Genomic DNA, 25,941 nt, shown 5'->3' with positions numbered 1-25,941 from the left:
AAAGACTTATTTGTCTCAAACAAGAAAACTACATTTTCGGCAATATTTTGCTTGGCATAAATCATAATTCCATTTTTGCCAATACCATTCAATCGATTGCTATCAATTCTTCTTATAATGTCGAAACCTTGTAAAGAAAAGTCTTCGCTAGGAAGAGTCCAAGTTTCGACAAAACAAAGAAAATTTGCAGAACAAATAATAGGGTCGTTGAAAATATCTTCGCGATGGCTGCGAAGAGACTCAACATTTTGGTAATATAGGGAGATTTCTTCATTACTGGTGACCAAAATTTCATAATGCGTAGTCAAGAACTTTTCCTCTCTTAACTTTTTAAGTTCGTCTTGGACATTTGGGGCTCCAAATCTTGTTGGAGGAACAAAGTCGCCTAGAAGGAAAAGTCCTGATGCGCTAGTAGCCCTGCTGCAACCAACATATAGCGAAGCTCGCTTGATGCCTCTTTTAAGATGCACGGCGACTTTGCTATATGTTGCTCCTTGGCTTTTGTGGATGGTAATAGCCTCAGCAGGAACAATTGGGAATTGCTTTCGGTCAACAGAAGCATGTTCGGATCTTCCACATTGAAAAACTCGAGAGGCTTTTAATATTGGAGTCCATTCGGGATCGGGACTGTTCCGAACCTTTGATCTGGCGATAGCGCCAACCGTGGGTTCAAAAAATTTAATCCAAAGTCGCGTCACTAAATTTGAGCCATTCACTAAGCAATGGTCAATTTGCATCAGCTGACCAGTTGCTCCATTTACAAGTCCGTCACTTGTGTCTATATTGACGGTTACCATATATTTAGCAGTTGTTTTGAGATGAAGATTATATGGCAAACCCTGTGTTTCAGAGGTTTTCATATTTTGAGCATATCTTAACGTGTTTTCTCTGTTTCGTGCAGATATGTTCGCAGTTTTCACTGTATCAACAGCAGTGGAAACCAGCTCTTCCGTCCCAATTAGCGCTAGTTTTATGGAATTGTAATTGTTAACTTCTTCGTTAGAAGAAAATAAATGAATGGCATCATCAGGAACTTCGCTGGGTGAAACAACTCTTTGTTTAAGGAGCTCAATGTCTGCGATTGTCATGCAAGCCTCAGATAAATGATTTAGGGCTTGAGCAAATGCATGATCGCCTCTTTGGCGCATTATTTCTGTGAGCTCAAAATACTTAAAGTTGTTCCATAGGCTATTTCCTGCTAAAACGCTGTAAGGATTAATTGTCCTTTCCGAAAATATCCAACTGTCTCCAACTGGGGAAAGCTGCTTTAAATCTCCAAAAACTATAATTGATTTTCCACCAAAACTTAAGTCAGGGCTTCGGAAAATTTGACGAAGCCGTTGATCCAAAAATGAAAGCATTTTAGAACCAACCATAGAAATTTCATCAATTATAATCAATTGGAGATCAATTAACTTGCAATGGATTGTATTTAAACTATCATTGCTTAAAGGTCTCAAGGGACCTGAAGCTTGATTAATTGGAAGAGAAAACACTGAATGAAGTGTCAGTCCTCCAATTCCAAAAGCAGCTTTTCCAGTTGGAGCACATAATAAAACCTTTGCCGAATCCGTAGCACCAGGAAGTTTATTTGCTCGCCAAGTCACAGACTGATAGATGGTAGAAATCAGTCTGCTTTTTCCTACACCGGCCCCTCCACCAACATATTCGTAAAAAATATTTTTACAAACAACATTATGCATAACATGTGCATAATATTGTCTTTGCTTGTAGTTGAGGGACCGAGTTAGCGAACAAAGGTCATCATTGGAAACTAACGGGGGGAGTCTAATTAATTGAAGTTCGCCGTCTTCTTCAGGGTTATTTATCACGTTGTCATCCTGAAGAATATTTACGTTCCGCTCTATATTAGGTACTGCCAAAGCTCTAAACTCTTCGTCTAAAAATTGGGAGGCAGGTTCTTCCGCATCAGGAGCATGATCTCCCCTATCCTCTTGCAAATATTCAAGAACTCTTTCCAACTCCATATCATCAAACACATCATAGTTCCTTTTTTTTGCCTTAATGGCTTCATGGTTTACTCGGAATGTGTCTTCAATATCGTTGGAAAGAAGTTCAGCTTCTTCATTTCGCCAAGGATAGAAGAGCATTAAATGCTCTCGGAAATAATCGGAAGGTGAAGAGTTAATGCTAAAGCGAACCCACCTTAGAATCAGGGGATGCATGCGTTTCTTAACACAACCAGACCCATCCATCAGTGGAAAGCTTTGCTCAGCAACTTCATCTGCGTCATCTACCTCCACATCATTTGCTTCATTATAGTCTTCCCTATGATTAGCGGCAGATCGTGCATTCCGCTTGACAAATCTGTACCAAGCTGCGAAATCTGCTAAACAAATTCCTTCCAACTGCTCATGCCTTTGCACATATCGGTCAAGAATATTACGCTCAAAAATATCCACCGAGTTGTTTGGTAGTCGCTCTAATTCTTCATTTGAGCGAGCCAATCTAACTCGTTTGTCTGGATGGCAAGTGTTTATAAAAATAGTACCTTCACTTGCCTCCGACATATGCAGACCCAAAATATTGTAAGCTGCTTCTTGGGCCGATATTTCTGTAGCGTTAATAAACTTATTGCCGAGGTGCTGCAATTTCCTTTTAATAGAAATATTCCCATGGCTTATTTCTGCCATGGCTTCACGGAACAACTGCGATACGCCCCTGTTTGATTTGTTTATGTAGTTAATAATATAACTACAACAGGCGTAAGCATCTAGGATAAATTGAATATCCATATTAGCTCTGTGTAAGCCTAGAATATCTCTATTATAAGCATTAAGCAGTCGGTCGGAAAATTGTCTGCGAAGAAAAATTTGTGGCTTTTTCAAGCTGGAACGTAAGGCTAATTTGTAGGCTTCAAAATTAGTTTCAAGGTGGGTCAGAAAATAATCAAAATTATTATATAAAGCTGCGTCTTCATTAGAAATGGTCCTTAAAGCTTCCTTAATTTTTTTGAACAAAGTTTTATGTTCTTCAAAATTTACTTCGTTTTCTTCCATTGGATGCAAAAGAAGCGTTTCGGGCATAGGAGGATATGGCATATTAAATCGGCAGAACTCCTGTCCGCGTAACTCTCTCAGGCAGGAAGCACTATGCTTGTGGCGTTGATACTGAATTACTTCTTGTAGCTCAGGATCGTCTCCATTTGTAGTAATAAACCTATCGATAAAGTTTATTACTTGCTCGGTATTTTCGGTGTCTTCGAGCTTAGGAGCACCAGCAAGCCAGTACATGCCATGAGAGTGCGGAGATCCTCTGTGCTGGAATTCGATTCTCCAATAAAAATGGGAAAGATTGAATTCCCCAAAAATATCGGTTTTGAACAATTTCATTAATTGCCGCAACCTATAATCGAAGTACCGGGAGCACGTCACTGGATCGGATCGGATTAACCGAGCCTTTTCGGAGCTGGAAAGAGCTGCCGCTTCTTCCTCGCTTATAGCCCTATTGATATAGAATTTTGAATGCGCTGCATTTCGTAAAATTTATACATGTATAAAACTTTAGGAACTACAGCGCACCGACGGTCGTAAAAACGGATTTGGGATCTGGCTTTTTTCGCATAGGTTGTATTTCCTTTAAATATTTCCCCGCAAGAAATAGTTGGAAAGGAAAGTTCCTCTGCGTCTTCGTCAAGCGTTAAGCTTGTTGGGCGACGGCCTTCACCCGGTGCCAATGCAATTCGCTGAATAGCAGTATCATTATTTTCCAATAATGTTTCATGGCCTCCGGGATTTAAATTTTCTTCGAGCTCTGCAGCATTTTGGGATAGGTGTTGCTGCTGAAGAAGTTGCTCCACTGCTTCGCGATCAGATTCGTCCGCAATAAAAGGAATTTCATTAATTCCTTGAAGTTCTGCTAGCCATGATTCGTTCAGTGAAATGTTGTGCTTTCTGTAGAGCTCGGTATTCACTAAGTACCGTACAGCTTCAAGGACCCGAGCGGGTCGAATAGTTTCAGTCATGAAATTGTGTGCGTACTCTAGTCTCCTTTTTAAATGGACTTGGATGACATGGGTAGAGTCAAAAGAGCGCGGAAGCGCAGTCACAATATCGGGAACTGAAATTGGAACATTCACCACTGCCCCTCTGATCCCGCATTGTCTTTCATACCCGAGGGAAATAATCCTCATAAAAGGAATTCTCGGTGAAATAAGGCGTTCTTCGAGGCAGGTGAGTCCATTTAAGCACTCAGGAATTTCTGGGAAGTCGAACCCATTGGAAAGGCAGAGTGACGGGAGTTTGCCAAGAGAGATGGCACGACGACAAGTATGGCAAAAGTTATATTTACCGGACGGACTAGGAAATTTTCGTGACAAATAAAAAGCGTTGTCAACGTTTAGGAGGGGAAATTTAGAGGAGATAGCCAGGATGTATAATCCACTTACCTGCGAACGGAACCATGTTCCTCCACAGCAAATACAAATTTCCGTTGGTCCTTCCTTTATGTTCCTGTGATAAAGATCCCTTGCTGTTGCTCGAATCCTATTTCGCTGTTGTTCTCGTTCCTGATCCAGTTCGTCCTCCGAAAGTTGAGCTCTTGCGTCCATATTGCGTTGAGACTGCCTTTGGGAGGCATCCAGTCGATTTTGGGGGTCCATCCTGAAGTTTATTAATCTTTCCTCTGCCATTAGTCGAATTTGTTGTTCCCGAATCCTCCGCTGTTGTCGTGTTTCCCGGCGTTGTGATGTGTTTATCCGTTGCTCCTGGGTTCTTGCGATGGGGTTTCTCCTGGTTCCTCTCCTGTAATCGGCGTCCCTTTCCCGTTCTCGCTGCCTGTTTTCCGGATCCCTTCGTCGCTGTCGGTGCTCTCCAGTGTTCCTTTCCTGTTCCCTTGCACGTTCTTCTGGGTCCTCGCGATGAGTTGCTCGCGCTTCAGCGTCCCGAATCCGCTCTTGAATTCGAAATTCGGGATTGGTCCTCCGAGAGGCATGGTCAGCAGTATTTTGCACCTGCTCTTGTCGCCGCTCCTCGGAGTCCTCTCGACGAATAGCACGCGCTGCGGCGTCCCGAGCCCGTTCCGGATTTCGGTACTCCGGAATAGTCCTCCGTGTCGCATGATCAGCAGTGTTTTGCACCTGCTCTTGTCGCCGCTCCTCGGAGTCCTCTCGACGAATAGCACGCGCTGCGGCGTCTCGAACCCGTTCCGGATTTCGGTACTCCGGAATAGTCCTCCGTGTCGCATGATCAGCAGTATTTTGCACCTGCTCTTGTCGCCGCTCTTCGGAGTCCTCTCGACGAATAGCACGCGCTGTGGCGTCTCGAACCCGTTCCGGATTTCGGTACTCCGGAATAGTCCTCCGTGTCGCATGATCAGCAGTGTTTTGCACCTGCTCTTGTCGCCGCTCCTCGGAGTCCTCTCGACGAATAGCACGCGCTGCGGCGTCTCGAACCCGTTCCGGATTTCGGTACTCCGGAATAGTCCTCCGTGTCGCATGATCAGCAGTATTTTGCACCTGCTCTTGTCGCCGCTCTTCGGAGTCCTCTCGACGAATAGCACGCGCTGTGGCGTCTCGAACCCGTTCCGGATTTCGGTACTCCGGAATAGTCCTCCGTGTCGCATGATCAGCAGTGTTTTGCACCTGCTCTTGTCGCCGCTCCTCGGAGTCCTCTCGACGAATAGCACGCGCTGCGGCGTCTCGAACCCGTTCCGGATTTCGGTACTCCGGAATAGTCCTCCGTGTCGCATGATCAGCAGTATTTTGCACCGGCTCTTGTCGCCGCTCTTCGGAGTCCTCTCGACGAATAGCACGCGCTGTGGCGTCTCGAACCCGTTCCGGATTTCGGTACTCCGGAATAGTCCTCCGTGTCGCATGATCAGCAGTGTTTTGCACCTGCTCTTGTCGCCGCTCCTCGGAGTCCTCTCGACGAATAGCACGCGCTGCGGCGTCTCGAACCCGTTCCGGATTTCGGTACTCCGGAATAGTCCTCCGTGTCGCATGATCAGCAGTATTTTGCACCTGCTCTTGTCGCCGCTCTTCGGAGTCCTCTCGACGAATAGCACGCGCTGTGGCGTCTCGAACCCGTTCCGGATTTCGGTACTCCGGAATAGTCCTCCGTGTCGCATGATCAGCAGTGTTTTGCACCTGCTCTTGTCGCCGCTCCTCGGAGTCCTCTCGACGAATAGCACGCGCTGCGGCGTCTCGAACCCGTTCCGGATTTCGGTACTCCGGAATAGTCCTCCGTGTCGCATGATCAGCAGTGTTTTGCACCTGCTCTTGTCGCCGCTGCTCGGAGTCCTCTCGACGAATAGCACGCGCTGCGGCGTCCCGAACCCGTTCCGGATTTCGGTACTCCGGAATAGTCCGACGGTTCGCACGTGCTTCCATGTCCCGAATCCTCTCTGGAACACGCAATTGATGATCCAGCCGCCGATCAGCATGTGCTTCAGTATCGCGAAGGCGCTCTAGAGTGCGAATCCTTTCGCTGCGTCTCCTCTGAGCCCGTGCTGCGGAATCCTGCGCACGACTTTCCTCCCGTAGGTCTGGGTTGCGTGCGCGTACATTGGCGATGTGTTGCGAGTTCCTGTTTCTTATTTGCACCGCATTTTGTTGGTAGCGGGCTCTGCTGCGGTTTAAAGCAGCTTGGCGGCGTTGCTCCTGGGATGTGCGTGAAACACGTGGCATTTTTTGGGTGCTGTTTAAAAAATTCAAATTAAATTGTAAAAAAGTAAACAATAAGAAATTTACGAAGGATTAAATTCCTCCTTCATAAATCTTATATTAAAGGACGCTTTTAGGGGAATAGACTTACCAAAATATATGTATCAAAAATTATTTCATATATTTTTAAACACACACTTTTTGTCACTGGTAAAAAATTAAACTTGCACTCTTTAACTTTAACACTGGCAAAAAAATACTTTTCAGGCACTTTCAATTTTCTGAATTTCAACCGGCAGAGTAACGTCGTCACTCGATTAAATTTTTTTTAGACTGATCCACGGATTAGTGGTTTCTTCAATATATAGGCAAGTTAGGTAATATTAAAAAAAAGAACCTTTAATCCCTTAACCCTTTAAGGTTACACAGCTTAACCCTTTTTGTCAAGGCAATAAAGTTTCAGGATCATTTTATATACCTGTTTTACCTGTTGTGTTATGAACTTAGGCGTTACGAATATTTACAGCCCAAATTTGAGGGATAAAATTATTCCGGTTCGACCAATCAGAAAAAAGGTAATACCTGATATTTTAAAGTTACTCAGTCCCTAAATAAACTAAAATCATACCTGCACTACCTGTTACGCAATTGAAAACCCTTGCACGTGTTCATTCAACGAAGGATGATTTTCATTGAACCAATTGGTGGCATTACCTAGCTATAAGGTCATCATGGGATAATCCCATGGTTTTTTCGTAATAAAAATTCGGGTGTTATTTAAGAAGGAAAGGGTTGTAAACTTAATAATGAAAATGAAAATTGCCTGAATCCCATTATTATGAATATGTTAAATCACTACCATAGCATTGTAAAAAATTATGAAAAGGCTAGCTATATCCTTATATAAAAGGATATAATTAGCCTTATACAAAAGGCTAAATTAAAAAGTATACAAGTAAAAAAAGTATATACAAAAAGTATAAAAGTATACAGAAGAATAATTTCAGTGGTCAATTTTTTTTCCCATAATTTACTGCAAGGGTATATCAACTTCGGCTTCGCCCGAAGTTAGCTTTCCATTCTTGTTAAGGTTGAAAACATATTCACCATTTAAAAGTTTAGATTTAATGTCTTTATGTGTAGATACTGCTGCATCCGAAAGCTTTAACAAAACACGGAACCACTAATTATAAATTCAAAATATACCAACATAGAATCATCATAGACTTACGTGATTACAAACACACGGAAAAGACAGCACTTGGTAGACTAAACGTTTGGTTAAAGAAGACAAACACTTCAATTGAGCTAATTGTTAATTTATTAATATATTATTGTTAATTTACACATATATTATGTATGTACATATATACGTTGATGTACATACGCAATTTACCAAAGTACTTACGCTTTCGTCCAAGCTCTGCATTTTTAAAACTTCATTTGATGCTCTGCTGCTTCTGCTCTTCCTGCCATGAACGACGAGAATGCCAAAATTCTATCCATTCCGCTTCGGTTTAAATTTCACTCATTTCGCATACAACGAAAACAACCCTTACCAATCCGTTACTCACTTTGTTGAAACCGGTTTGGCACGCTCAATTGAGACTTAAACTTATTGTACTCAAATAACCGAAAGTTTTGAGTGCAATCATGCAGACCTCTAGTGCAACACCGGCGCAGCACCGGCGCGGTCTTCGGTGTTATTATTCTTTATAAAACTTAAAAAAAACAAGAAATGAAAGCTAACTTCGGGCAGAGCCGAAGTTTATATACCCTTGCAGTTAAAACCGGATATATATCGCAAACATCGGATATAGTTGGCCGATCCTTATGAGAATATGAAAATATAACCCAATTTATTATAATACAAAAACCAAACCTAAAAATGTCCCAAACTTCTATCTTCAAAAACACAAAAGTTGGGTCATTTCCGATCGTTCAGTTATATGGCAGCTATAGGATATAGTCGGCCGATCCTAATGAAATTTGGTAGGTTGGATCAACTGACCAAAAATAGAATCTGTACTAAATTCCATCTTTCTATCTTCAAAAACACGACAGTTGGGTCATTTCCGATCGTTCAGTTATATAGCATCTATAGGATATAGTCGGCCGATTCTTATGAAATTTGGCATGTCGTAATGTTTTGCCAAAAAATGCTCTCATGTCAAATTTGAACTCTGTAACTTTAAAAGCGTCAAAGTCAATCAGTTATATGGCAGCTATAGGATATAGTCGGCCGATCCGGGCCGTTCCGACTTATATACTGCGTGCAAAGGAAAGAAGGGTGTGTGCAAAGTTTCAAGACGATAGCTTTAAAACTGAGAGACTAGTTCGCGTAGAAACGGACAGACAGACGGTCAGACAGACGGACAGACGGACATGCTCATATCAACTCAGGAGGTGATCCTGATCAAGAATATATATACTTTATAGGGTCGGAGATGTCTCCTTCACTGCGTTGCACACTTTTGGACAAAATTATAATACCCTCTGCAAGGGTATAAAAAGTTCAATTTGGAGGGGCCAGATGGCTATAATTATTATTTTCATGATCTGAGGAAAGAGACGCATCAATTGGAGCGTTTACACAGTCGAGTAGGCGGAGTTATGGTTTGGGGAGCCATATCTTACTATGGGACTTGTGAACTCCAATTCTTATCCTCAAACATGAACGCAAAAGCGTATCTAAACTTCCTCGAAAAAGCTTTCCACCATTGGAACATTTTTTTAATCATTTGCCTTGGACATTCCAGCACGATAATGCCCCAATACATACTGCACGTGTTGTAAAATCTTTTTTAAAAGATAAAAATATTGAAACTCTGAACTGGCCACCATACTCTCCGGATCTGAATATAATTGAAAATTTTTGGGGATGGCTGGTCAGAAAGGTTTATGAGTCTGGCAAACAATTTTCAACAAAAGACGAACTAATTGACGCCATTCAGAGGGCCTGGGCTACAATATCCCTAGACTACATTAAAAGTCTATATGATTCGCTGCCCAACAGGATCTACGAGGTTATATTCAATAAGGGGGGCTCGACCCCTTATTAAATTAACATATATACTTACATTAATACTTACTATTGCATAAAAACACATTTCCTAATACTTAAGTTCATTAAATATACTTTTAAAAAAAAATGTGCTATTCATGTGAAACAAAATTGTTGTGGAATTTTTGAAGTTTTTAAGTTTTTTTGTTAATCTTTATTAATTGTTAATTTAATTTAAGTTTGGTTACTTTTCTTATAATTAAAATTGATTACTCTATAAATAGAAACAAAAACATTAACGATTTTTCTTTTTGTTTAAAAGATATCGAGATTTGAAATTCCCTATGTAAAGTGTGCTATTCAAGTGAAACGCAGTGTATCTACACTAACCAGAAGAAGTGTGCGTACAAACTTGACGCTAAACTTTGATGTTAAATAAAAATAGTTGTGTAAAAAATATTGGCTCAATTTTTTTTTATATTAACAACACATCTATTTTCCAAAAATATAGCTCCTTTTTATTTATTAAATTCAACACCTTATTTAATTAAAATTAAGAAACTAAAAATTCACACGTTTTTGGGCAAGAAAAAGTCTGCGTACAAAGTTTTCACTCAGTGTGAAAAAGTTCTTTTCGCAGCTTTTTAGATGATAAATAACTGTAATAGAAGCATTACAAATTTCGTGATGCTTTTTGTTTTTATGAATTTTGACATTGATTTGATTTGAGAAAAACAATTGTTAAACTACGTCATGAGGGGAAAACCTTGCGGGAAATTGGCCAAATTTGCAACAGAACGCATTCCCCCATTCAAAGAGTGATACAAAATTTTGAAGAAACCGGCTTAGTGAAGTCAAAGCCATGTTCTGGTAGACCGCCAAAGCTGACGGATCGGGAGAAGCGGGACGTTTTGAAGACTGTGAGGCTCAATCCTAGGATAACGGCCGCAAAAATTAGCCAGGACATAAAGGAGAAGTTTAATAAGGACTTACATGACGACACAGTCCGAAAAATTTTGAAAAAAGAGGACTTACCTGCCTGTGTTGCAAGAAAGAAGCCGTTCATATCTCCCGTCAATAAACGGAAGCGCTTAGATTTCGCTAAAAAATTTGTGGAACAGCCCTAAGCGTTTTCGAATAACGTTATTTTCAGCGACGAGAGCAAGTTCTGCATATTTGGAATCAAAGGTCGAAAACTTGTGTGGCGCAAACCTGGAACCGCCCTTGATGTGCAAAACCTTGCGCCAACTGTAAAGCACGGTGGTGGCGGCGTAATGGTCTGGGGCTGTATGGCGGCAAGTGGAGTTGAAAACATTGTTTTTATTGAATCAACAATGGATCATAAGGCCTACATGAACATCCTAAGAAAATTTGCACCAGAGCGCAGCGAAATTGGGTCTGGGTGATGACTTCTGGTTCCAACAGGATAATGACTTCAAGCACACTGCGCACAATGTGAAGCTGTGGTTGCTTTATAATACAAAACATCAGCTCCAGTCACCGCCCCAGTCGCCGGATCTCAATCCCATACAACATTTATGGGATTATCTGGAACGTAGGATTCGCCTTTGAACTATGCTGAAGGAGGTGATCTTGGATGAGTGGAGGAAAATACCACCTGCTTTCACTGAAAAATTGGTTCAGTCAATGCCAAAACGATTGACTGAAACTATAAAGAGCAAGGGGTATCCTACCTCATACCAAAGATTATACAGTACATAGATGGGACATCTCATACAAAGAAAAATTTTCTATGGCGGGTTCCAGCAGTGGAACCCGCTGGAACGAGCGGGTTCCATTGCGCGACCAGTTAAGTTTGAGAAATTTTTCGCGAGACAACGAATGAGGAATAGCCGAGTGGTAGAGTGCTTGGCTGGTGTGCAAAGTGAAATGAGTTCAAACCAGGCTCGGGACATCTATTTTTTTTAATTTTAAATCTATTTATATTATATCTTTATTCTTTTAATGTTTTTTCCTAAATTTATAATCCAATAAAAAAAAATACAAAATTGTAAAATCACCTTAACATCGTCTCAGTTCGTAGTGGAACCCGCTGTAAAAATGTCTATAAGTGCGGGTTCTACGGCACTTTGGCAGGCCGCGTCGTGGAACCCGCTCTCAAATGTTTTCATTTTTTCCGTCGTGGAACCCGCTGTAATAATGAAAACATTTGAGAGCGGGTTCCACGACAAACGGCTGCAGTGGTGTCATTTCCGCTTTTTTCCCGTCAGATCTGGGTTTTTTTAAAGCGTGATTGCGGGAAAAATATGAAAACAGCGGGCAGCGGGAATTCTGGCTTTTTGAGCAAATTTACGCAGCTTTTTTTTTTTGTTTACTTTTTGATGCATTCAAAAAGAAACAAATCTCTCCAATCCTTGATTATTTTGGTACTTCTAATATAGATAAAATTTAACGACTGTACAACGACATAACCATGGTAGAGTGGGAAAATGTCGATGATACTGTTAAGTTCTGGGCTGAAGTTCTTAAATATCGGGATTCTGGCGGAAACTGCCGTTTTCAGGAATTGGCTTCAGTTGCTCTGCAAATGCAGTCCTGCCTTGGTCGAATGCCGACGTCGAGCGGTTATTCAGCCAAGTACATTTAATAAAAACGAAAATTCGAAATAACATGAGCGTTGAAACGTTAAACGCTATACTGAGTATAAGGTCCATATTTTAATTTGTATCTTAAAATTATAAATTAATTTACTTAAAATTTGAGGTACGGGCTGCGCAATATGTGCTGTTTTAACTATAATATACCACCCAGCTGCCTATCTACAATTGAAGACAAGAAATTTTATCCAACTGATGATGATGATAATATTGACGACATCTTAAATATAATATAGATCTTAATTTTTGTACATTATTGTTTTTTTTTTGGTTTCTTTGTAATGATATCCGTTAGAGAATTACCCATATATTTTATGTTAAGTGGAACTGAGGGCTTATTAGTGAATAACATGCAGTACATTGCCTTATAAAAATCAGTTTTTTTCTTAACTTTTTTTCTCTGGTATTCCGCTTTTTTTAGCTTTTTTTTTTCGTTGATCCAGCTTTTTTTGCTCAGAAAAAAGTGACACCACTGAACGGCTGGCAGATGAGATAGGGAGAGAGAGAATTCTATTTTTAGATCGTAACATCTTTGGAACGATGAAAGTTTGAAACGTTGTAATCGAACCAATGTAAGAGTAAAGAGATCAGAAATATCTTTTACTATCCTTACTCGTCAACTCTGTTTTTGGTATAGATTCTAGCGCCTCCTTTAACACCAATTTTAAGTATCATAAAATCAACTTCAAGGGTAGCCTAGATGGATAGTGCGTGGTCCTTATTCATGGGGTCCTGGGTTCGACTTCATTAGCGGGCGGTTGTTTCAATTTTGATAAAGTTATAGTTTTTCGATTCTTTTTATATTTACTTTTTTTATTATTTTTTTTTTACTTTTAATTTTTACGTTATTTTTATTATTTTTAATTGCATTGTATTACAATTGTTATAAAAATAAATGACGGACGTGTTGGATGACAAAATGCCGGAAGGACTCCCTTGAAATTTCATTAGCCGGACATAATGAAGAATTAAACAATTTTACAATTGTAAAATTAAAGAAAAATATTACAATTAAAGAAAAAAATAATAATAATAATTATAAAAGAAAGAAAAAGTTCAAAGTCCTTACGAGGATTTGAACACAGAAAAATTACACATAGAGTAATTTTTCTGTCTCGATCTGTGGCGATCAAAAATACTATTTGTTCTACCAACTACCACATCGGCGCATCGAAAACAGAAACGAGAAATTGAAATTGAAATTTGGAAGCCAAAACATTTTTACTCCGTCGTGCGAGCAGTCACACATACACACATAGGTTCACATTTTTGTTGACGGATACATGGAAAGAGTTCTAAAAATAGAATCGTATGTATGTGCGTTCCCCCCTCACCAACAAGCTCGACGCAAAAAGTTGACCGTTTTGGGCCCTGATGTCCCATCTATGTACTGTATAATCTTTGCTCATACTAATTTAATTCATTATATATTAATAAGTGCCTTTTTATACCCTTGCAGAGGGTATTATAATTTTGTCCAAAAGTGTGCAACGCAGTGAAGGAGACATCTCCGACCCTATAAAGTATATATATTCTTGATCAGGATCACCTCCTGAGTTGATATGAGCATGTCCGTCTGTCCGTCTGTCCGTCTGTCTGTCCGTCTGTCTGTCCGTCTGTCTGTCCGTCTGTCTGTCCGTCTGTCTGTCCGTTTCTACGCGAACTAGTCTCTCAGTTTTAAAGCTATCGTCTTGAAACTTTGCACACACCCTTCTTTCCTTTGCACTCAGTATATAAGTCGGAACGGCCCGGATCGGCCGACTATATCCTATAGCTGGCATATAACTGATTGATCGGAAATGGTATAACTTTGACGTTTTTAAAGTTACAGAGTTCAAATTTGACATGAGAGCATTTTTTGGCAAAACATTACGACATGCCAAATTTCATAAGGATCGGCCGACTATATCCTATAGCTGCCATATAACTGAACGATCGGAAATGACCCAACTTTTGTGTTTTTGAAGATAGAAGTTTGGGACATTTTTAGGTTTGGTTTTTGTATTATAATAAATTGGGTTATATTATCATATTCTCATAAGGATCGGCCAACTATATCCGATGTTTGCGATATATACCCGGTTTTAACTGCAAGGGTATATAACATATAAGGGTTAGCTTTCATTTCTTGTTTTATATTAATTTAAGTTTGTACGCAGACTTTTTCTTGCCCAAAAACGTGTGAATTTTTAGTTTCTTAATTTTAATTAAATAAGGTGTTGAATTTAATAAATAAAAAGTAGCTATAATTTTGGAAAATAGATGTGTTGTTAATATGAAAATTGACCCAATATCTTTTACACAACTATTTTTATTTAACATAAAAGTTTAGCGTCAAGTTTGTACGCAGACTTTTTCAGGTTAGTGTATATATATGTATATATATATACATATATACATATATTCAACGCCGTGGAGAAGCAGAATCATTGGGGAACGTAACGGATCACGGAACGGCAGCGTCAGCGTTGTTTAGGAAAGGCGTAAAGGAGAAACAACGTGGAACGTAACGGTTTTGGGAGCGGCAGAACATCACGCAGCGCATCCGTGACTGGCATCAGCAAAGGAGCTTGGTGTGTGGTTAGGGGAGGGTGGTGTGACGCAATGTGTAGCGGTCCCTGGAAGTGCGTCGGTACCCCGCATAGCAACAGCACCGGTCCGTGGCCGAGAGAGGCGAGGAGTACCGGACGGCAATCCGCCAACGGGAATGTGGCGTGATTCTGGAAGGATGGATTAACGGAAGGAGCAGAATCCAGGAGGATTAACGAACGCTCCAAGCCGTATATAAGAAGGCCCATTGGAGCGAATCGAGTCGAGTCTTTTTAAGAAACTTGAAGCATTGAGTTAGAGGACCTCCTCTGGAGAGTCCAACAGCCCAAGAGGAGTAGGGTTTGGATTTTACCTGAGAGGATCTTTCCCCAAGGTAGCTCTCTAGAGTGGCACACAAAAAGGAAGGATCCTTCGTGTTAAATCCAAATTGGTGGTCTGGCATTCGCAAGTGATTCCCATTTGAACAGCTTTTGCAGGAAAAGTTCCTCAAATGGTTTTCCAAGGCCAGAGAGTAAACTAATTGGGCGATAAGAGAAACCATTATAGGGGGATTTATACGGTTTAAGGATCATTTTAATACCAGCAAGCTTCCACAAGCTGGAAAGTTGCCACACAAAATATTTAACAGCAGGGTTATCCTTGTGTCGCAGGACCACGCCTGTTGGTTGCGATTTCAGGAATCGGTAAGGCATACGCCAGACTTATTCTTTCCTCACTTCCTTGCAAGGCTACCTGCCGTGTTCGGGAATGGCCCCCCTCGATTACACTTCCCTGGGTTTGTAGAAGAACGTCCAGCAATGGATCCTTTCCTCACTTGTCTTTTCGCTCTCCTTGCGTTTGGCTGTCGGACTCTCCAAAGGCGGTCCTTCAACTCAAACAAACCGAATCCCTTTTAGAAACGCTCTAACACTTGAATGGCGGACTCTCCACAGGCGGTCCTCCAACTCAACGCTACAACCTTCCTAAAAAGACTCGACTCGATTCGCTCCAATGGGCCTCCTTATATACTGCTTGGAGCGCCCGTTAATCCTTCCGGATTCTGCTCCTGCCGTTAATCCATCCTTCCAGAATCACGCCACATTCCCGTTAGCAGGTCGCCGTCCGTGGCCCCTCGTTTCTCCTGGCCATGGATATCTGCTGCTGCTATGTGGTGCACCGGTGGGCTTCCAGGACCCGCTGCACTCAGCTACGCAACTCCCCTTTGCTCCTTGCTCCACCTTTGCTGCTCACCCCGCCACACTTTCTAAGACACGCCTGCGCGGCCTGCTGATTCCCCCTCCCTCCTTCGACTACTTTCCCATCGTTGCTCCGGGAACCGTAACGTTCCACGTGGATTCCGTCTTTCCCGGGTGGCGGTGCTTAACCCTTCACCGGACCACGTAGATTCCGTCTTCCCACGGGTGGCGTTATTTCGCCCTTCGCCGCCCCCTTCGCTCCTTGACCCACGATAACTGGCTTTCACATTCCCCCCACCCCCCATACTGATCCTGGCGACATTCCACTTGGTTGCCAGGTTGATGACCGGTGCTTGACCCCTTTTTCCGCTTTCGCGCCTCCTCGTCCCCCCCTTTGCCCCTGGCTATATGTTTTAGCGTGTGGGGAGACTAAATCTCCTCACACTTTCCCCCTCCTTCGGGAAACGACAGAGACGTTTGTTGGTCAGGCGTTTGTTGAAGCGTCGTGCTGAACATGGCCCCAACATAAAAATGACATTCTCCTGTTCCCTCTCACTTTGGTGTGGATGCCATCCATCCACTTCCCCCCTCCTTCCGAAAACGACCGAGCGCTCCCCTGGGACCCTCTTGGATGGGCCTATGTACCCCCATTTTTATACCCTTTCTAACTTTGCACACACCCTTCTTTCCTTTGCACGCAGTATATAAGTCAGAACGACCGGGATCTGTCGACTATATCCTATAGCTGCCATATAATTGATTGATCGGAAATGGTATAACTTCGGTGTTTTTAGAGTTAGAGAGTTCAAATTGGACACAAGAGCTATTTTTGGCAAAACATTACGTCATGCCGAATTTCATAAGGATCGGTCGACTATATCCTATAGCTGCCATATAACTGAACGATCGGAAATGACCCAACTTTCGTGTTTTTGAAGATAGAAAGCTGGAATTTAATACAGATTCTGGTCTTTCATCCATCCGGTTTTGGTCAGTTCATCCAACCTACCAAATTTCATAAGGATCGGCCAACTATATCCGATGTTTGCGATATATACCCGGTTTTAACTGCAAGGGTATATCAACTTCGGCTCCGCCCGAAGTTAGCTTTCCTTTCTTGTTTTTAACTAAATGTTTTTTTTTTTATTTATATGTTTTTTGTTTTTTTCGTTAATTCGTATTTATTCTTCATTTTTTTTTTGTAAACTTTCCTTACTACTTTTACGCCGTTGGCACCTCCTCGTACCCGGAAGTACGCCGCTCCTACCTGTGCCATCACGCACCACCTCCGCCGCCACCCTCACGCTGAGCTCCGGCGGCCAGTCCGTCTCTGCAACCTCCTTGCCGCCTCCATCCGACGCCGACCGCAGTAAAATCGGCCTCATCGGCCTCTTCGCCATTTCCCTCCTCAGGGCTCGTTCACGTCCGTCTCTTAGCGCCTGTTTCCATTCCCAGGCGTTTTCCTCGCACTGTTCCTCCGCTCGCCTGGTCCTCTTTCTGGCCATGTCCGCCACGGTGACCATCGTCTTTTGTCGCTGGTGGCACCTCTCGTCTCTCCTACGGAGCTCCAGCCCTTCGCTTCGGGGCCGCTCCTCCACCGTGGCGCGACCGACGGGAGTACCTCCTTCCTCCTGCTGCCCGCTCGATCGCCCACTCTTCTCTCATCTTCTTTCCGTTCGTACGAGTTTCGTAGGTAGTCGATAAAGCCCTTCGGGGCACCATATGAAGCCAATGTGTTGTAGACCGCTTCGTGGGCTACCGCATCAAAGGCTTTACTAACATCGAGCGTCCCGATGTAGCACGATTTAATTCGCTTATGGTGTTTCCTCAGAACTAAATCAACAATCGTCGTATTATCAGCACACCCATCGGTCGGTAGGAACCCTCGCTGACGCATATCCCAGTTGATTGCATTGAGTAGTGCTGCCGGGCTGCCAAAATGGCATTAAGTTGAACTAAAACCGAGGGGACTGTAATAGAACGATAGTTCTATTACACAGGGCTTGTTCACAGCGGACCATACTCTCTCTAATGAGTGTTCCATATGGAACGAGACGCGTTCAATAGAGCATGAGCTAGGCGTGGTCATTATCTGTCTCCATAATCTCCTGGCCTTTAGTAGGGACTTTATGCATCTTTCCGGATGTTTATCCCAGTAACGCTGAACCCTAGCTTACTGCTGCCTTCTACGCTGTCTCATATTTCGAGGCTCGAATGTGCGGTTCATTCCGTGGCGGAAAAATTTCCATGAGATAGCGAGATAAACTATGGAAAGTGGTTTCCTCTCCCGAGACCTGCACATTATCTACGATAGTATCATAGCCTTGTAGTACCCTAAGGATTTCGCTGTTCGTCTGTTCGTGGGGTCTGATTGGTACCAAAGATGATGTTGTTAGTCGTCGGTTTTGCTCGCTTATATTAGAGCGGCGTTGTGAAATATTAGACTCCAATGCTTCTAGGGCGGGAACAGATTGCCCTCTTATCTGTTCCAGTTTTGCCTTATATTTGCCCCTCTTCCGATATGATGAAATTGCATCGAAGCTGCGGTGGGTAAAAATCTCCGATAGTTTCTTAATAAGATGTCGAATACCACTTGCTGCGAGCTCAACCTCCTTTCTCGCTATCATCAACGTTTCTTCCTCAGACCACCTCGCTTTTTTATCAACACGTAGACGCCGGATGTAAAGTTCGTCTTTGTGTCGATGTGACATGTGGACGCCCCAATCCACATATCGTGCAGGGCACCAGACCTGAAAGCGACCATTGTCGCTTCCGTGTTGTTCGACATATTTGTTTTGAATCCTCCCAGAGCCGCCTTTTATTGCACATCTAGTTCCCGTTATTGGACATGTCCCGTTAAGGCTCCCGTTTTTCTTCTTCTTTGGTTCCCCTTTCTTTCTGTACATGCCTTTTGTACACTTGTGCGGGTTTGATGTTCTCGTTTCATTCTTCCTTTGCCGTTGACTCCATATCTTGGCACTTCAGCTCACTCATGTGGTCCCCTTTTCTCTTTGTTTGTCTTTTAGTGCCGTAAGATGACAATTACCGGCGACACGAAATCGACATCATGCAGGGCCCATCATACCGTGGCGCTAGTTTTGCTGCGAATCCCTTGGCCGCCTTTGACAAATGGTGCTCCTTCACCCACACTGTTTCACCGGCCTTTGGGCTCCACTTCCGCCTCCGTAAGTTATAATGCCTCGCATGGTCCTGGGCCGCTCGCTCCATGTTCCTCCGCACTATTTCGAAGACTTCTTTCAGCTTCGCCACGTTGTCCGTGGGCGTTTCTTGCCCATTTCCTGTGCCTAAAGCGTTTTCATCGAAAAAGGCTCGCGGCATCGTTGGCTCCCTTCCTTGCGTTACAAAGCACGGCGAATACCCCGTCGACTCCGATACTGCCGAGTTCACTGCCAGCATGAGCTCTGGCCAGTGCTCGTCCGACGTCCTCTGATCCTTCCCAGCGAACTGGGCGATCATCGTCTTGACTGTTCTGTTCGCTCTCTCTGTGGGATTTTCCTGCGGCGTATATGGTGCGGTAAACTGGTGGCGCACGCCGAGCTCCCTAGGACTGAGCTAAGTCCTAGTTGTGACCTCACGGCAGGCACGCATTATAAAAAAAACAAGAAAGTAAAGCGAACTTCGGGCGGAGCCGAAGTTTATATACCCTTGCAATTAAAACCGGATATGTATCGCAAACATCGGATATAGTTGGCCGATCCTTATGGGAATATGAATATATAATCCAATTTATTACAATACAAAATCTAAAAACAGTCCCAAACTTCTATCTTCAAACATGCCAAAGTTGCTATTTCTACCAAAAACCATTTCCGATGGTTATATGGTAGCTATAAGATAGTCGGCCGATCGTTATAAAATTTGGTAAGTCGGATTAACTGACCAAAAATATAATCTGTACCAAGTTCCAGCTTTCTATCTTCAAAAATACGAAAGTTGGGTCATTTCCGATCGTTCAGTTATATGGCAGCTATAGGGTATAGTCGGCCGATTCTTACAAAATTTTGCATGTCGTATTCTTTTGCTAAAAATAGATTTCATGTAAAATTTGAACTCTCTAACTCTAAAAACATCAAAGTTATACTATTTCCGATTAATCAGTTATATGGCAGCTATAAGATATAGTCGGCCGATCACGGTCGATCCGCCTTATAAATTGCGTGTAAAGGAAAGAAGGGTGTGTGCAAAGTTTCAAGACGATAGCTTTAAAACTGAGAGACTAGTTTGCGTAGAAACAGACAGACGGACAGACAGACGGACATGCTCATATCAACTCAGGAGATGATCCTGATCAAAAATATATATACTTTATAGGGTCGGAGATGTCTCCTTCACTGCGTTGCAAGGGTATAAAAAAAAAGAAAACAAGAAAGGAAAGCTAACTTCGGGCGGAGCCGAAGTTTATATACCCTTGCAGTTAAAACTGGATATATATCGCAAACATCGGATATAGTTGGCCGATCCTTATGATTACATCATCATAAAACCAATTTATTACAATAAAAAATCTAAAAAAAAGTCCCAAGCTTCTATCTTCAAAAATACGAAAGTTGATATTTCTACCAAATACCATTTCCGATCGTTCAGTTATATGGCAGCTATAGGATATAGTCGGCCGATCCTTATGAAATTTGGCATGTCGTATTATTTTGCCAAAAATAGCTCTCATGTGAAATTTGAACTCTCTAACTCTAAAAACACCAAAGTTATACCATTTCCGACCAATCAGTTATATGGCAGCTATAGGATATAGTCGGCCGATTCCGGCCGTTCCGACTTATATACTGCGTGCAAAGGAAAGAAGGGTGGGTGCAAAGTTTCAAGACGATAGCTTCAAAACTGAGAGACTAGTTCGCGTAGAAACGGACAGACAGACGGACAGACAGACGGACAGACGGACAGACGGACATGCTCATATCAACTCAGGAGGTGATCCTGATCAAGAATATATATACTTTATAGGGTCGGAGATGTCTCCTTCACTGCGTTGCACACTTTTGGACAAAATTATAATACCCTCTGCAAGGGTATAATAAAACAAGTAATAATGAGCTATTATATTCGGATACTGACGGTTCGACAATCCCGTCTGAGATTAATTTTTCTACTTGATTTTGTATTTCGTTCACCTGACTATGTGGGCTTCGATAGTTCTTTATATAAACTGGTTCATCATCTTTTAATCTCAGTTTCTCTTTATAACAAGAAAGGAAAGCTAACTTCGGGCGGAGCCGAAGTTGATATACCCTTGCAGAATATTTTATAAATTATAATTTCAAAATCAAGCACATGATTTTAATACTCTTTTGAATTAGACATATCTCCCTTTTCAGCGTCTTGTATAAGCTAAACGGTCATAAAAGTTACGGTTGAGTTTACAACCCTTTACTTTTTAGATAACTCTCAAATTTTTATTTAAAGAAATCCTTGGGATTATCCCATTAAAACCTAGTAAACAGGTAATATCAGGTAAACCGTAAATTGGGAATTTAATGAACACGTGCAAAAAAATTGTGCCAAAGACTATAATTGCGCAACCGGTAACACGGGTATGAGTGCAATGTGCGATGAACAAAATTTATCGAGTGACGACGTTACTCTCAGAAAGTATTTTTACAAGTGCAAACAGTGCGGAAGTATTCTTTTACCAGTGCAAAATTTAAATAGTGCGGAAGTATTTTTTTTTACCAGTGCAAAATTTAAAGCGAGAAATCAAAGTGTGTTTTTTACTCGTGATATAAAATTATAAATTAAAAGTACGTTAACAGCGTGCTAAAGTTTGTTTTGAAAAACAAACCTTGGTAAGTTTATTTTTCTAAAAACTCCATAACTTTCCAGATATCGTAAAGTCCAATAATCCCTGAGGACAAAATTCCACGTAAGGTGATTTTTATATAAATTTCATAATTTTAATTTTTTATACAGCACTATAAAAGAATGCCTCGCGTGTCACGTTTGTCCCAGAAGCAACGCCGGCAAGCTGCTTTAAGCCGCAGCAGAGCCCGGTATGAACGAAATGCATCCCAAATACGAACTCGGAACTCTCAACATATCGCCAATGTCCGCGACAATAATCCAAACTTCCGGGAGGAAAGTCGTGCTCAGGATTCCACTGCACGTGCGCAGCGAAGAAGAAGCGAAAGGGTTCGGAACCTTGAACGGATTCGGAACGCACAAGCGCATTTAACTCGTCGGAAGAACTCTGAGGAGCGACGACGAGAGCAGTTGCGAACGCTGCTGAGCACTCTATTCGGAGGACTGTTCCGGAACTTCGAATTCCTGAACGCATTCGGGACATGGATGCTAACGCGATCCGTCGAGAGGACCCCGAGGAGCGACGACGAGAGCAGTTGCGAAACACTGCTGAGCACTCTACTCGGAGGACTATTCCGGAACTTCGAATTCCTAAACGCATTCGGGACATGGATGCACACGCGATCCGTCGAGAGGACCCCGAGGAGAGGCGACGAGAGCAGGCGCAAAATACTGCTGAGCATGCCTCCCGGAGGACGAATCCGGCATTTCGAATTTCAGAACGGATTCGGGACGCCGCAGCGCGAGCTGCTTATTGCGAGGACTCAGAGGAACGAGCCAGAGAACAAGAAAGGAATACTGAAGAGCATCGACAGCGACGAAGGGATTCTGAGGACAGACAGCGAGAACGGAAGAGGGACGCCAATAACCGGAAAGCAACCAGGAGAAATCCCATAGCAAGAACACAGGAGCAACGGATAAACACATCACAACGCCGGGCAACACGACAACAGCGGAGGATTCGGGAAGGACAAATAAGGCAAATGGCAGAGGATCGACTGATAAACTTTAGGATGGACCCCGAAAATCGACTGAATGCCTCCCAAAGGCAGTCTCAACGAAACATGGACGCAAGAGCTGAACTTTTGGAAGATTAACTGCAACAGGAACGAAAACAACAGCGAAATAGGATTCGAGTATCAGCGAGGGATCTTTATCACAGAAACATAAAGGAAGGACCAACGGAAATTTGTATTTGCTGTGGAGGAACATGGTTCCGTTCGCAGGTAAGTTGATTATACATCCTGGCTATCCCCTCTTTCCCCTTTTAATTTCCCCTCCTAAACGTTGGCAACGCTTTTTATTTGTCACGAAAATTTCCTAGTCCGTCCGGTAAATATAACTTTTGCCATACTTGTCGTCGTGCCATCTCTCTTGGCAAACTCCCGTCACTCTGCCTTTCTAATGGGTTCGACTTCCCAGAAATTCCTGAGGGCTTGAATGAACTCACCTACCTCGAAGAATGCCTTATCTCACCGAGAATTCCTTTTATGAGGATTATTTCCCTCGGCTATGAAAGGCAATGCGGAATCAGAGGGGCAGTAGTGAACGTTCCAATTTCAGTTCCTGATATTGTGACTGCGCTTCCGCGCTCTTTCGACTCTACTCGTGTCACCCAAGTCCATTTAAAAAGGAGACTAGGGTACGCTCACATTTTCATGACTGAAACTATTCGACCCGCTCGGGTCCTTGAAGCTGTACGGTACTTAGTGAATATTGAGCTCTACAGAAAGCACAACATTTCACTGAACGAATCATGGCTAGCAGGACTTCAAGGAGTTAATGAAATTCCTTTTATTGCGGATGAATCTGATCGGGAAGCAGTAGAGCAACTTCTTCAGCAGCAACACCAAAATGCTGCAGAGCTCGAAGAAAATTTAAATCCCGGAGGCCATGAAACATTATTGGAAAATAATGATACTTCTGTTCAGCGCATTGCATTGGCACCGGGTGAAGGCCGTCGCCCAACAAGCTTAACGCTTGACGAAAACGCAGAGGAACTTTCCTTTCCAACTATTTCTTGAGGAGAAATATTTAAAGGAAATACAACCTATGCGAAAAAAGCCAGATCTCAAATCCGATTTTACGACCGTCGTTGCGCTGTAGTTCCTAAAGTTTTATACATGTATAAATTCTACGAAATGCAGCGCATTTAAAATTCTATTTCAATTGCTTTACGCAAAAAATCAGGTGCAGTTACCGCTGGTAATCTGCGGGATGAGTCATTTGTTGACAGACTTGTTCAACATGATGATGGCTACCACATCCTTAAAGTTTTGCGGTCTGCACCAGCTCATTGGGAGGCTGAAAAAAAAAGTTATTGCTATGATTCGACAATTTGGGTTGCCAACCTTTTTCATTACTCTTTCCGCTGCTGAAACTAAGTGGAATGAACTTTTAGTTATCCTTTCCCTTCTATTGGACAATAGGGCTATAAGCGAGGAAGAAGTGGCAGCTCTTTCCAGCTCCGAAAAGGCTCGGTTAATCCGATCCGATCCAGTGACGTGCTCCCGGTACTTCGATTATAGGTTTCGGCAAGCAAGAAATTGTTAAAAACCGATATTTTTGGGGAATTCAATCTTTCCATTTTTATTGGAGAATCGAATTCCAGCACAGAGGATCTCCGCACTCTCATGGCATGTACTGGCTGGCTGGTGCTCCTAAGCTCGAAGACGCCGAAAATACCGAGCAAGTAATAAACTTTATCGATAGGTTTATTACTACAAATGGAGACGATCCTGAGCTACAAGCTGCATAGTGCTTCCTGCCTGAGAGAGTTACGCGGACAGGAGTTTTGTCGATTCAATATGCCATATCCTCCTATGCCCGAAACGCTTCTTTTGCATCCAATGGAAGAAAACGAAGTAAATGTTGAAGAACATCAAAAAAATTAAGGAAGCTTTAAGGACCATTTCTAATGAAGACGCAGCTTTATATAATAATTTTGACTATTTTCTGACCCACCTTGAAACTAATTTTGAAGCCTACAAATTAGCCTTACGTTCCAGCTTGAAAAAGCCACAAATTTTTCTTCGCAGACAATTCTCCGACCGATTGCTCAATGCTTATAATAGAGATATTCTAGGCTTACACAGAGCTAATATGGATATTCAATTTATCCTAGATGCTTACGCCTGTTGTAGTTATATTATTAAGCCATATATTATATATATTATATTATTAAGCAGATATAAGCCATGGAAATATTTCTATTGAAAGGAAATTACAGCACCTCGGGAATAAGTTTATTAACGCTACAGAAATATCGGCCCAAGAAGCAGCTTACAATATTTTGGGTCTGCATATGTCGGAGACAAGTGAAGGTACTATTTTTATAAACACTTGCCATCCAGACAAACGAGTTAGATTGACTCGCTCAAATGAAGAATTAGAGCGACTACCAAACAACTCGGTGGATATTTTTGAGCGTAATATTCTTGACCGATATGTGCAAAGGCATGAGCAGTTGGAAGGAATTTGTTTAGCAGATTTCGCAGCTTGGTACAGATTTGTCAAGCGGAATGCACGATCTGCCGCTAATCATAGGGAAGACTATGATGAAGCAAATGATAAGAAGGTAGATGACGAAGATGAAGTTGCTGAGCAAAGCTATCCACTGATGGATGGGTCTGGTTGCGTTAAGAAACGCCGGCATCCCCTGATTCTAAGGTGGGTTCGCTTTAGCATTAACTCTTCACCTTCCGATTATTTCCGAGAGCATTTAATGCTCACTATTCTTGGCGAAATGAAGAAGCTGAACTTCTTTCCAACGACATGGAAGACACATTCCGAGTAAACCATGAAGCCATTAAGGCAAAAAAAAGGAACTATGATGTGTTTGATGATATGGAGTTGGAAAGAGTTCTTGAAGATTTGCAAGAGGATAGGGGAGATAATGCTCCTGATGCGGAAGAACCTGCCTCCCAATTTTTGACGAAGAGTTTAGAGCTTTGGCAGTACCAAATATAAAGCGGGACGTAAATATTCTTCAGGATGACAATGCGGTAAACAACCCAGAAGAAGACGGCGAACTTCAATTAATTAGACTCCCCCCGTAAGTTTCCAATGATGACCTTTTCTCGCTAACTCGGTCCCTCAACTACAAGCAAAGAAAATATTATTCACATGTGATGCATAATG

General features: G+C 42.3%; 1 protein-coding gene across 1 annotated transcript; it reads right to left on the bottom strand.

Annotated features, from left to right (window-relative positions):
• Positions 1-385: 385 nt before the first annotated feature.
• On the bottom strand, positions 386-17,492 carry LOC138925640 (trichohyalin-like). The gene is made up of 4 exons (XM_070276502.1): positions 17,237-17,492; positions 6,277-6,504; positions 4,409-5,019; positions 386-595 (listed from the first exon to the last, which is right to left on the bottom strand). The coding sequence occupies exons 1-4, from the start codon at positions 17,490-17,492 to the stop codon at positions 386-388; spliced, it is 1,305 nt and encodes a 434-aa protein (XP_070132603.1).
• Between the last annotated feature and the right edge of the window lie 8,449 nt (positions 17,493-25,941).

The sequence above is a fragment of the Drosophila bipectinata genome, chromosome XR (assembly GCF_030179905.1).
Source record: "Drosophila bipectinata strain 14024-0381.07 chromosome XR, DbipHiC1v2, whole genome shotgun sequence".
NCBI lineage: Eukaryota > Metazoa > Arthropoda > Insecta > Diptera > Drosophilidae > Drosophila > Drosophila bipectinata.
The sequence above is the reverse complement of the archived record's forward strand: the minus strand, read 5'-3'. Positions and strand labels throughout refer to the sequence as shown.